This window comes from Chrysemys picta, chromosome 6, assembly GCF_011386835.1.
Source record: "Chrysemys picta bellii isolate R12L10 chromosome 6, ASM1138683v2, whole genome shotgun sequence".
Classification (NCBI taxonomy): Eukaryota; Metazoa; Chordata; order Testudines; family Emydidae; genus Chrysemys; species Chrysemys picta.
The window spans coordinates 112,218,232-112,231,088 of record NC_088796.1 but is presented as its reverse complement, the minus strand read 5'-3'; the positions used below and the strand labels follow the sequence as shown (position 1 = coordinate 112,231,088).

Genomic DNA, 12,857 nt, shown 5'->3' with positions numbered 1-12,857 from the left:
TTTTCATCCTAGAGAAGTATTGTGCAGCCTTCTAAGTGTTTTTTTCACACTATTCTAAAGGTAAAGGGAAGAGTTAGATTCAAAATGATCTGAATAATAATGTTGTGACACAAACTGACAGATAAGAAATGCAAAGTTGAGCCTGTGACATTCAGCTCTTTAAACTTCCTTACTCTTGTTCCTTGCCATTTTGATGTTAAGTTGTCATTGTTAATAGAATATTTTTTTTTCCTTTAAAAATTTCAAAAAGAGCTTGTGGGCAAACTTCTAACTTTTCCTTGTCCTTTCACTGATGAAACAAATGCAATAGGCCTATGAATAATTGCAGTTTTCCTCCCATTCACGTTAATTTGTCCAAGTAAACTAAATTCATTTTAAACCACTTGTTTGAGGTTTAATGTGCTCCTTAGACCTTCCCTCTTTTTTTTTTTTACTATTAGTACCCTCCTTGCTTCCTGCCCACACCAAATGTTTCCATCTCGCCGCTTCCCTTCCACAATATATATCTTAAATAATCTATAGACAAGGAAAGCTGGAAATAGGCTTTTGTTGAGGGAGATAAAATGCTGTGCAGTGAAGTATTGAAATCATGCATCAGGTTATAGGAACATGAACACTGAATATTAAAATAGCAGAAATTCCCATTGTTGCAACCCAGAATCTGTACTTCAGTCTTGAACATGGCACAATTATTGTAGGCATCTTCCTCCAGTGCACCCCTGGGTGGTCGGATGAGGCAGGAGTCCCGGGGGAGGGGATTAGGTGGGGCGGGGGTTCTGGGGGTGATTAGGGGGTTGGGGTGGATGGGGCAGGAGTCCCAGGGGGGCTGTCAGGGGGCGAGAAGCGGGGGGGGGGGGGTTAGATTGGGGGCCGGGCCACACCTGGCTGTTTGGGGAGGCACAGTCTCCCCTAACCAGCCCTCCTTACAATTCTGGAAACCCAATGTGGCCCTCAGGCCAAAAAGTTTTCCCACCCCTGGTCTGGAATCAGCTGACATTATTTCAGAATTCCTCCCCCCACCCCAACTGCTTGAATCCTGTCACAGCTAGAATTCCCTTTCCCCTCCCCAATCTCCTTTGCATACAAACTGGCTCAGATGTACTGTGTGGCCTGTTGTATTCCTAACTGACAGGATTAGAAAAGTCACATTTTGTACTAGTTGCCAGAACTGAATCTCTGCTGCTGGAAGTTCCTTGTTTATAGTAACCTGTAAACTTACATTTAATCTTCCTAATGTTGGGCATTCTACAAGTCTCCTGAATTAATGAATCAACATGTGCTTCTTTCACTCTATGCAGGGGTATCAAGAGGTGTAGGATTCATCCGATTTGACAAGCGGATTGAGGCAGAAGAAGCTATCAAAGGTTTGAATGGGCAGAAGCCTCCAGGTGCCACAGAGCCAATCACCGTCAAGTTTGCTAACAATCCAAGCCAAAAAACCAATCAGGCCATCCTTTCCCAGCTGTATCAGTCTCCAAACAGAAGGTATCCAGGACCTCTAGCTCAGCAGGCTCAACGCTTTAGGTAAGTCAAATACGTTACGTTTATGGCTGAACCATTGACTTCTGAAATTCCCATGGGCCTACCCATTTCAGTTTCCTCCTGAAGTGATCTCCATCCCCGCCCTTCATAAGAGACTTCATATTTTTGAAAGTCTTTCAAATGTATGGTGCGGAACAATTTGTTTTAGAAAGCACTGCCATCTAACCAGACCAGAGTCTAAATATCTAGTAAACTATTTAATTAGCAACATTTAATGTTAAGCCAGGATATTTTTTTCCCCAAGCCGGCATCAGTAGAGAATCATGATTTTTAAAGTTACTTTTAATTTCTTAGAGTACTATTGACTTCATAAGCAAGTCAATTCAGTTAACGTTGGTTTAGACAATTTAATTTCCTCCTTGGCCATATGGTGTGCCACAGCCAAAACACTACCTTTCACTTACTTTTTTGTTTCTAGTTAAGAGATCTAAATTCTGCATGCCATATATCTCCTTGTTTGACCCTACACTTCCATTTTGAAAATGTAGCCACATATCTTGTGTGGTGTGTATTTTTTTTTGTGCATCTTTTTTTCCCATGCTTTTGAGTTTACAGCCATAAATGTTTCTCAGTGATATTTAGTGTATCGAAAAGGACAGATGGTGAGAAGAGAGTGAAACAAATACTGTATTATCTACATTCATAAACCCGATGGCTTTTTCTTTTTCTTTCAGTGATTTTTGCGCTTTTTTTTTTCCTGGGGTGTGTGACTAGAATGCATTAAACATTGAAAAGCTTAAATATACAGTAAAAACAGTCTGTTCTCTCTAAGTAAAAAGTGGATCAGCTGATATCTCCTTGAAAAGTGTGCACACAGTTACAAAAGCTGCAAGCTGGCCACACTCACTAGAAGGCTGAATGCCCAAACAAACATCATAGACCACATTTTTGGCAGACGTTCTAAACGTTTATTTACATCTCTGCTAAGCAGCTCACCAGCGACTACAGTCATACAGCTCCACAACCTCTTGGCATTCAGTGCTGGTGACATGAAGTGCCCCCCTGCCCAGTAATGCTCCAGTGCTGACCAGGCAGTCTGTCTTAGGGGAAAGGGTAACTGGTTTAATTCAGTATTCAGTGGATTTCCTTAACTAGGGTATAAAAAGATTAAGCTGCAGAAAACCGCTGAATATTGAATAAAAATAGACTTGCCCTTTTTCCATATGCAGACTGCCTGCTCCAGTGCTGACTGCAGGAGTGGAAATTGCACTGCTAAGACGACACATCCCAGAATGCACTGTACTGAAGTAAGATCATGGGGGAGTTGTTTTGCGGACCTGAAAACAGAGGTAAATAACTCTTGCTGTCAAGGCATCTGTCAATAGAGTGACCAGACACCAAGTGTGAAAAATCGGGACGGGGTGGGAGTAATAGGCACCTATATAAGTTAAAGTCCCAAATATCGGGACTGTCCCTATAAAATCGGGACATCTGGTCACCCTATCCGTCAGGCCTCTGTTGTGGCATTCAGCACCTTCTGGTAAGATTGGCCATCAAAGTCCCGAGTCACTCCTATTTTAGATACAGTTGTTTCCATTAAAAAGTCTATTTTCTTATTATAGCCATTATAACTGAGGTATCTCGAATACCAGTGGTGTAGTATCTGTAAGTGCTAGCTTTTGAATAGTGATCATGGTGTCTGTCCCAGTCTTTTAATCTAGTTATGTGACTAATAGGGAAATGCCAGCTATTACTATTCCCTAAAGGACCCCATGTGTTCCACAGCTATGGAATTTATCCTGTTCTTATATCCTGGAACATAATTTTGCAGGTTTAATATAAAATACTCTTCCTAGTTGATATGGTTGCAGAAAGAGTGCAAACAGATGCAGTGATGTCTGCTTGTGTCTGAAAGCAGCCTGAAACAATTGCTGTGAGGGAAATATTAATTCCTATCAAACCCAACAATAAGGTGTAATATTGTTTGTAATATTGTGTGTTCAAAACACTCTATAGACACTAACTAATTGAATCTCACAAGCTCTGAGTTAGCTGGATAAGTATGGTCTTCCCATTTTTACAGGTGAGGAAGGGGAGGCAGAAAAGTGAAATTACTGGCTAAAGGCCACACAATGAATCAATGGCAGAGGCAGGGTTAGAATTTGGGCCTTCTGACTCATTCCTCCTGAACATGCTGTTTTGTCAATAGAGTGTTAACTTTCAAACGGTCATAATTTTACATCCATTCTATATATCTTGTGGCTTGTATAGCAGACATAATTGTAGTATATAAGCTCTTCCTATTTCATTTGTTGATTACTTCACGAGAAACATCTAGCTAACATGTTGGTTCCATAATCCCCAATATCTCTCAAACTTCCCTCAAATAGCTTCTGCTGTGCAGTTACATGGGTTTTGATAAATAATTTGGTGGTATCCTGAAAATGTATGGCCAACATAAACTTTAATTAAATTTTCAAATTGAAGAACACAAGGGAAATTCTGTTCTACTGATTATATTATCAGGCCCTTCTGAACTGTTGTGTTGAGTACCCAGAAAACAAGGCATCCAAAATCACTCTTGAAAATCTTGTCCCTTTAAATTTAAAAACAATCTGAAACTCTCACTGAATTTCCAGTCTGGTGCACTGGAACACTGTAGAATCCAGAGCCTGTAACTCAGTTTAAGTCAAGCTCACCAGTGCATATGAAGCCTTACTACGTCCTTGTCTGCACAAACAAGTAATACTGCTGTAACTACAGCTGTGTAGCTATACTGGTACAAACCCCCTCAGGTGGATGCAGTTATTCTGGTATAAATGTGCTTATAACAGTGTGGCTTTATTCCTGCACAGGAAGGAGAATAAGCTACACTGGTATAAGCTACCTTTTATACTGGTTATTCATGCATATAATAATACAGCCCCCTAGTATGAACACAATTATAACAATAAATTGGCTAAAAGGTGTGATGTTTTTAGCCTATGTAGTTATACCAATACAACATCTTAATATAGAGCAGACCTTATGTGGTAAATTTCTTTCCTTCAGTGAGATGATGCCTACTGAGGGTTGACCTTAAATTTGTTTCTAACTTAGTTATCATAGAAAAAGTCTATCAACATTAAATATCAGTTTAAAATTCTGCCTAAATATATTGACTTTTTTTAAAGGTTTAGAGCAGTTTTAAACTTTTGTACCTAAGTTTAAGGCACCCAAATAATTGGCCTGGGTTTCAGATGTGCTGAGCACTTTCAGCTCTCAGTAGAAATACATAGGAGGTGAGTGTCAAATGCTTCTGAAATTTAAACTGTTTAGGTGCCCATGTTTGGAAAACTTGGCTTGGTTGTTTTGTAAGTTCATTTTAAAACACTTCACAGTACGATAAAAGGGTGGGAGAAGTGTATTGTACAGGAAATATAAGTGGGGAAGGGACACTAATAAATATAAAGTACTTAATTGTGGTGTCCTTTGGTTTTACTGGTGTACCAGTCATAAATTAAAGCAAGCATGATCACAAAATGCTAGTTCATGACTAGTGGTTCTTGGGTAAGTACTGGGTGGGCAAAAAAAACAAACTCTCTATCATATTGCATGTTAAAAAGTCTATCCTCGCCAGAAGTGGCTGTAGCTTTGTTTGAAATTAAAATAATTTTTTTAATTATGTTACTCATTTAATTTTGTGCTTTAGAAAACTATATAAATTATAGCAATGTTTGATCAGAATTTCTGGGTTACTGAAAATTGGAAATAGGAAATCAAACTGCGGTGACGTAATAGTGAAATTTATTATTTTGAAGGAAACTTGGATCTAGTCTTCATAGTTAGAAAATATTTAGTTTTATTTGTTCAGTTCTGAGCTTAGCTTTGAGTTACAGCAAGCAACGAGCCTCCTTTTCTTTCCCATTATAATACCTACTAGGAGATGCCTGCTGTTGCTCTTCAACTGCTGTATTAAGTTGGTTTTATTACCAAAAAAAAAAAAATTTAATGGACAAAGTTTTGCATCTGTAATGATCTTTCTTAAAAGTAGTTTGACTAATATATTCTAGGAAGACCATAGCTCCATGTATTGCAGTGAAGAAGCTTGGAGTATACTGATTTTTCTAAAGTTTTCAGAAAACTATGTAACATACATGACAATATTTCAGATTTCTTACTATTCAGGAACAGCACTCATGGGGTAGGTTTCTTTGGGACTCCCATTTTTCCTTAAGGCAGCTCAAATACAATACCCTGTGTCGGGAATAAATGACTCTAGATTAATTGAGATTTCACGTTTACATTACAGGTTCAATCAACTCAAGTGAGTAGACACTGAAAAGTTGCAATTTGACTGTTCAATAGCATGACATGACAAGCTTTGGTGATCTCAGTCCATGTTCTGTTCGATATGATCCCATCACAAAACACCTTCATAAATGGTGTTCATTGACCGTCTCAGAGAAAAATTATTGAATGTACATTGGAAGGGGAAATCCCATTTTGCCCTTTGAGGGTAGTTCCCTACCTTCATCCTCCTTTTAAATAGGTGTTCAATGAGATGTTGATACAAAACATTATATTGCCTTTCTGCTTGAGGTATAAGCATTATTCAGGCACTTCCCAATATAAGCATATCTTTTGGTCGTCTTATTAAAAAGTGGGTGGATGTCCTAATGTGAACTAGGAAAGCTTTTTTTTTTTCTTTTCCCTTTGGCTGATTTTTAACATCTCTCTCAGCATAAAAAACCACTCCCTTTTTACTGAATGTACAAGCAATTCATGTTTTGTAGAGTCCTAAACTGTAAAGTAAGAGAGGGAATGTTGTGGGTTTTTTTTTTCCCCCTTGGCATGCATGAGTTTTCCCAGAAGGAAGTTGGAGTCTCTCCATGGAGCCTCACTGTTTGAGAAACACATGGTTAGATGTTAATTCATAAGTTTTAAATCTTCAAGGATGCTCTGGCATCCTTGCATTTGTTGCATTCCTCTTATCAAAAGATTTGCAGCTGGGCAAGAAGGCATTAACACCGCTGCTTAACAAGTTCTGGGGAAAAATTGTAAAGCTAATAGCAAGTCTGCCTTACTACGCTGGAAATAAATTTTCAGTAAGACAAGAACAGTGGAATTAAAATTGTTCTATATTCTCATGTTTTTTTATTTCTATCCTTTGATAAGTCTTCTCCTAACAACTGTCAATAATAGAGAAATATACACTGATCTGGGTACGTCTATGCTCCCCATCAACACAGTATCAGTGTCTCTCAATAAGGGCTGAATCTTGTATGAAAGCTGATTTTTCTGGAGAACTCCAGTGAGTTTGTGGTCACTGGTGACTCCTTAACTTTTTACACTAATCTGGAGACTGGAAACTTGTTTCCACACATGACTACCTGATGGAAATGTGAGCATGTGTGCAGTAACCCTGTCATGTATGGTAAGGTGTGTCACAGTTCTTAGCAGTTTTCAGACTTCGCATACACATTCTGTGGAATACAGTTCAAGGAAACTGGCAATAATATACTGAGTTTCCTTAGAAGAATAGGAGAAAATCCAGAGACTGAATACTTTGCTAAATGTTTTGCAGGTTGGACAATCTGCTCAATATGGCTTATGGAGTAAAGAGGTAATAAAGAATCATATTAGGTTGATAATAACTTTCCAACAAACTAGTTTTTTAGAGAAAGTATTTTGGAGTATTGTAAATACCATTTTTCCCTTAAGGTTTATGTTGGGTTCCTTTTGCATGTCGAGATGTTCAACTGAAACTGTTTTCATTTCAGTCCATCGTTCACTAAAGGGAAAACCTCTTGTATCTATTCCATGGAATTCCTCTTGAGTTTTTTATCATTAATCCTCAAGTTTTTGGCATGGTTTTTCTTTTTTTAAATGTTTATTTCTTCTAGCCAGACACTGTTCCTCACTTGTGTAGTGCCATTCAGCATTGTGCATAATCTCTGTACACTTTGAATGTAATTTACAATGTTAAATTTAATTTGGTTGCAATGTTCATGCAAACTGTAAATAGTCTGTTTGCTTAAAAAAATAGCTTTGGGGGGAACTGACTGTAAACAGCCCCTCTTTTATTCTTATTCTTGATTCTTTGTTTCCCACATTGTTTAGTAGGTTTTCACCAATGACCATTGATGGAATGACCAGTTTGGCCGGAATTAATATCCCTGGACATGCAGGAACGGGATGGTGCATTTTTGTGTACAATTTGGCACCTGATGCAGATGAGAGCATTTTGTGGCAAATGTTTGGACCCTTCGGAGCAGTAACCAATGTGAAGGTCATCCGTGACTTTAACACAAACAAGTGCAAAGGTTTTGGATTTGTGACTATGACAAACTATGATGAGGCAGCTATGGCAATAGCCAGCCTGAATGGATACCGTCTTGGGGACAGAGTCTTGCAGGTCTCCTTTAAAACAAACAAAACGCACAAAGCCTAATGAGTTATCCTCAATCCATTTATATATGAAAACTATACAACAAAGGCAAGTTAAGAGAAACTTTATACATTAGTCAATGTCTTTGTAAGTCAGTGTTGAAATGGGGATAAAATGACTACTTAGCATCCTAAGAATATGTGAGATTTTTTTATTGCTAGTATTTGAATTAAAACTTCTTAAATATCTTTTATGTTTGAATATGGACAAGAGGTACAGGGTTTTTACCTGTCACAATGCATTCTATTGCCTTCTTTGAAGAAGGTGGACCTTTTAAAATGTTTCAGCTAAGGGAAGAAGTTTCTTTTCTTTTTACATAACTGCCTTGAACCTGTGAGTTAATATTGAGGCTTTGTGTTGTAATCCCTAACTTGGTTGTTTTATGTTGTGTTTTCCTGATTAGCTTTGTGTTTAATTTACATTTAATGCATTGCTGTTTTGTCTGTTCAAGAAAAGTATTTTGAAGTTTACATTTTATTTATAAAGTTATAAACAGTATTTATTTTGTAATTATGATTTGGGTTGGGGATGGGGGGTACATTATAATAAAAGCTTATTGTAAGAATACTGGAGAACTTTTCGTAAAGCAGTACCTTGCCAAAGAGATAAGAGCCTCTTTGATGTGGGTTTAAAAAAAGCATCTATTTTTATAAAAAAGAAAAATTTGGAGAAACTTTTTACTGGTCCTGGAACAAATATTTTGACTTGAATACTTTGAGAAATCTCTTCATATGACACCTAGTGAGCTTTTAAAACTTACCAGGAAATTTGCAATGGTTGGGGGAAAATTTAGAAAGATTTATGATGTAGAAATACTTTTGAGACCTTTGTATTAAGAAGTAGAATCAATGGGAAACACTGTTGGTTTCATTTTTGTAATCATCAGTGAAATCTCTGATCATCCTGGTTATTATGTGATAGGTGGCTCACATTAATTTGTGATTTTGAAACAAATGAAAATTAAAAAAAAATATATGAGCAGGCAAGAAATTTAAATTACCAAGAGATGGGGGAAAAAAAAATCTGTTCTTCCTAAAGAATTCCCTTCAGATAGAGCTCATGGTGTTTAGTGATGTACTTGCAGTATTGTTTGAAGAATTGTTTTGTCTTAAGAAAAGACGTTGCACATGGTTTGCACTTCAGCAAATCAGCAAAAGCAGTCTGAGTTGGATATAATTGAAAGTATTTTGAAAGTTACGTTCAAGGCTAACACCTGAGCTTTGTGTAATGTAAATAAGACCTTGCGTTTATGAACCTTTCAGCTAATTTTGGTTTTGGTTTATTTTTGACTTACATTGCCAAGTGATGTTCAGATTTTGAATGTTTTCGTATGAGTTTTTTCCTTTGTAAATGGCATTAACATTGTTACTTGAGGTCTGCTTATTCATTTTCATTGTCCTGAGGACTTGAATTTACAGTGCATCAGATTTGTTGCTAATTTTGTCTGTAGATAGTCTAGCTTCAGCTGTTTATGGTGATGCTACATTTTTGTTTATAAATATGTTTGTGGTAAAAATGAGTATAACCATAGGATTTGAACAAATTTCCTTACATTTTTCATACAAAAATCATAAATACCTGTATACTATTAAATTTAACTTTGTATGATGCTTAAATCACTATTTGGGGAAATAAAAGTCTTTACCATGTATTGAAGAAATTTAAGAAAAAATACAAAATATTTTCTGATTAGCATCTAGCTTATAATAAATTTTTTAAAAAGCTGAGGGCTATAATGCCTTCACCAGGATGCACTGACAACTATATAGTTACGTCCTGCTTTTTGTATAAACTGAGATGCTCATATGCTTCCCCTTAGAACAAGCAATGTGCTATGCATAACATAGTTGTACATTATCTTTGCAGTTGCTTTTGGTTCTTCTTCTTTTAGACTGTAGTTATAAATTTTTCAGTATAGTACAGTACATATACTGTGAAGCGCGTGCTAAAGTGAATAAGCGAGTTTTCATGCTGACCCACTCAATGCTATTCAAAACTCAATTGACTTCCTGAGCACTCTCTCATTCTTAGGTGCACTTAGATCGTTGAAGCTAATCCTCTGCATTAAAAGTTGTATATACTTTAGAAAATAAAAACTTTCCAATATGGGGAAAACAGTAGCTACATGCTTCTTTCCTATACTACTGTAGCAAACAAAGGCATTGATGAGAAGGCATGTAAATTGGGCTTCACTTTACAGTGTTTATCAGAGCACTTAATAAAATGTAAGGCTGGTATTTATTTGAAGTTGTACAGTATTACTTCACATCTGTTGGAATAGAAAATATATTCTGTTTAGTATTTAAGAGGCTGTACATGTTTTCTTTTGTGTTTGGATCCTTTGTACTTTTTCATGTTCAGTACATCAATAAACAAAGTTGAAGGGAAGACAGTCTGACGAGCAGATCTTTTTAACTTTTTCCTCTGCTTTAATGGCTATGCTTTCTCATTGGGTGAAAGGTTTTCCTCTAGTGGACAGGTTGTTCAGCAAGGGGTGAAAACAGTGGAGCCAATACTGCTCTCTGTAAATCCAGAATCGCTCCATTGGTTTTACTGGAGTTATTCTTAGCTTGTGCTGGTGTAAATGAGGACCGAACTCAGCCAGTCTATAAAAACCATATATAGAGAATTTTTTTTGTAGCAAGCTGAGAGATTTAAGCTAGGTAATTTCAAAAGCGCACATTGGATAAGTGCAACCCTGAAAAGAAACTAAGTTTACCATGTAGAGGCAGTGTCATTTTAGTGATTATTTTACAGTATTGATCTTCTTGTCCCCTGTATCCAAAACCAGGGTTATACATTTCTAATTAATCTACCATTCTTCTTGTTAGTGTATGTGTTGTGGAGACAGTTCCCAATTAGTATTAAAGTTCTTCCATTGGTCTGTTTATAAAGAGTTTCTCCTAAGCTCACTGGTTTTGTTCACTTCCATTCCCTGAACATCCAACATCTGTAATAGAGCATCAGAAATTTCCTATCATTGCAGTTCTTATTCATATTATATTCTGAAGTTGCTTTCACCTGGGTTTTCCACTTACACTCATGGTATTTGAAATGCATAACCATATGGTGTGAGTTCTTAAAGTGCTGCTTCTTTGATTGATATTCTGTGTGTTCAAGTGGGGTTTACTTGAGTGTGTGTGTGGGGGGGAAGAGTTAGATATAGATATTAGTACTTAATAGATGGCATCTGTGTACATTAATCCATAACTATGGTTAGAAAAAGCTTTAGTCTGCTATAGCTAAAATAATGTGTACACACTGACTTTCACGTAATAATCATATCCTTTAGTGGCTGGAGGCCTGAAAAAAGGATGCAAGAGCTTCTGTGCCTGGCAGCAAATAAAGATTTTTTTTTTTTAACCTCAAGTGGTTGAGTTGCTGCTTTTTTGAGTTAAAGTCCCAGCAGGGACAAATCTTCACACTAGGGGAAAGGGAGAACCCATGGTTTCAAGTTACATGCTTTCATCGGAAGATAACTTCAATACTCTCTATATATTCCACTCAAACCAATATTTTTAAGTGAAGCTATTGCTTAGGTTAAACTATACATAAATAATGTGAAATCTATTTACACAAATACCTGTTTTAATACAATATATTTGTATTTCAAAGGGCTATGTACACAAGCAAGTTTGTAATTGGGAACACAACCAGTTGTGCCAGTTGTTATAAATGCAGTTTTACAGAAGAATGTTTTGTTTGGGGAAACACAGATTCAAAAGTTCACAGCAATGTATTTCTGATTGGCGGTGTTAATAATTGGATTAAACAAATTTAAAAGTTCTATGTGAGGGTCTACAGAAATGGGTTTTGTAACAGATGTAAGCTTTTGTGTATTCAAAAGAAATAGGATGGGAGATGCAAAAATTGTTTTGTGGGTAAAATTGTTTTGTGGGGGCAATAACTTTTGAGGTATAATATTTATTAAATATATCTGACAAATATAGTTTATGTATATATTCAGCACCTTATGCTAGACTATCTGTTGCAGACCCTGGTAAATCCTTTGCTTGTTCATTAATTTGCAATATGAAAAATTTAAATTAAATCACAATTACAATTAAAATGTCAGATCCAGGAAAACATTTGGAGACTTACAGAATGAATTTAGTACTTGTAAGAAATGCAGATTAACTGTGCTGGTGATTGACATGTGCAGTCTTTTATATAGAAGACGTTTGAAACACAAGTTGCCAGCAGTGGGACAAACTTACCTTCTCTATGCCAAAGCTCTAGTCTGGAAGAGAACTGCTTCCAGTGGTAAGCAAGCATTTGTTTTCTCAGATGGCTGAGTGTAACTTCTTGTAATGTGTGTGCCTGTTTATTAGGAACTGGATTGAGACTGCAAATGCATTTCATATAGACTGCCAATCAGCTATGGGATTGAAATGATGACCTAGGAATGGAAGGCTGTCTTCTATCACCAATGTGCTGGAGAAGTTCAGAATCTTTAAGCTGTGTTTTTGGGACATGATTTTCATATTAGATTATGCTCTGAAATGGATTATGAATATTTAGGAATAGTGAGTTGATGTACAACATTTGTTACCACTTTCACTGTTGAGTTGAAAAGCAATAGACTAATGGCATTTAACAATAAAATTGCTACAGTTTTACTTTATGCCTATCATGAGAGAGAATCTAAATAAAGTTCTGAACTAAAGCTACTTGCCAGAAATGAGGTTCCAACTCCTTCAGGGCTAAGATTGTATACTTCTTTCCAGTCTGAGTTGTTGTCCTTGCCAGACTTGTATAGTAGCACCTTTGTAGCTGGACCAATAACCATACCAGAATATAAAACAAATCACCTGGAACTTGCTAATAAACAGAGCTCTCAGAACTACAAGAGAACTTAATTTTTGCATTGAATTCCTCATTATTAAGCTCATTTGAAAAAATAGTTTGTTTTAGTCTGTTTAATGAATGACCAAGATGACATCTG

At 36.6% G+C, this 12,857-nt stretch overlaps 1 protein-coding gene across 49 annotated transcripts in view; it reads left to right on the top strand.

The window, feature by feature from the left end:
• ELAVL2 (ELAV like RNA binding protein 2) overlaps positions 1-10,300 on the top strand; it is a 147,719-nt gene extending 137,419 nt beyond the window's left edge. For 24 of the 49 annotated variants that reach the window (XM_024105652.3, XM_005294742.4, XM_024105651.3 and 21 more), the window contains 3 exons: positions 1,299-1,524; positions 7,049-7,087; positions 7,585-10,300. In XM_024105652.3, the coding sequence (XP_023961420.1) occupies positions 1,299-1,524; positions 7,049-7,087; positions 7,585-7,915 (596 nt within the window). In that variant the 3' untranslated portion in view covers positions 7,916-10,300. The remainder of the gene's footprint in view (positions 1-1,298; positions 1,525-7,048; positions 7,088-7,584) is intronic. The other 25 variants (XM_024105656.3, XM_065549651.1, XM_065549659.1 and 22 more) reach the window with 3 other exon arrangements.
• Positions 10,301-12,857: the final 2,557 nt, after the last annotated feature.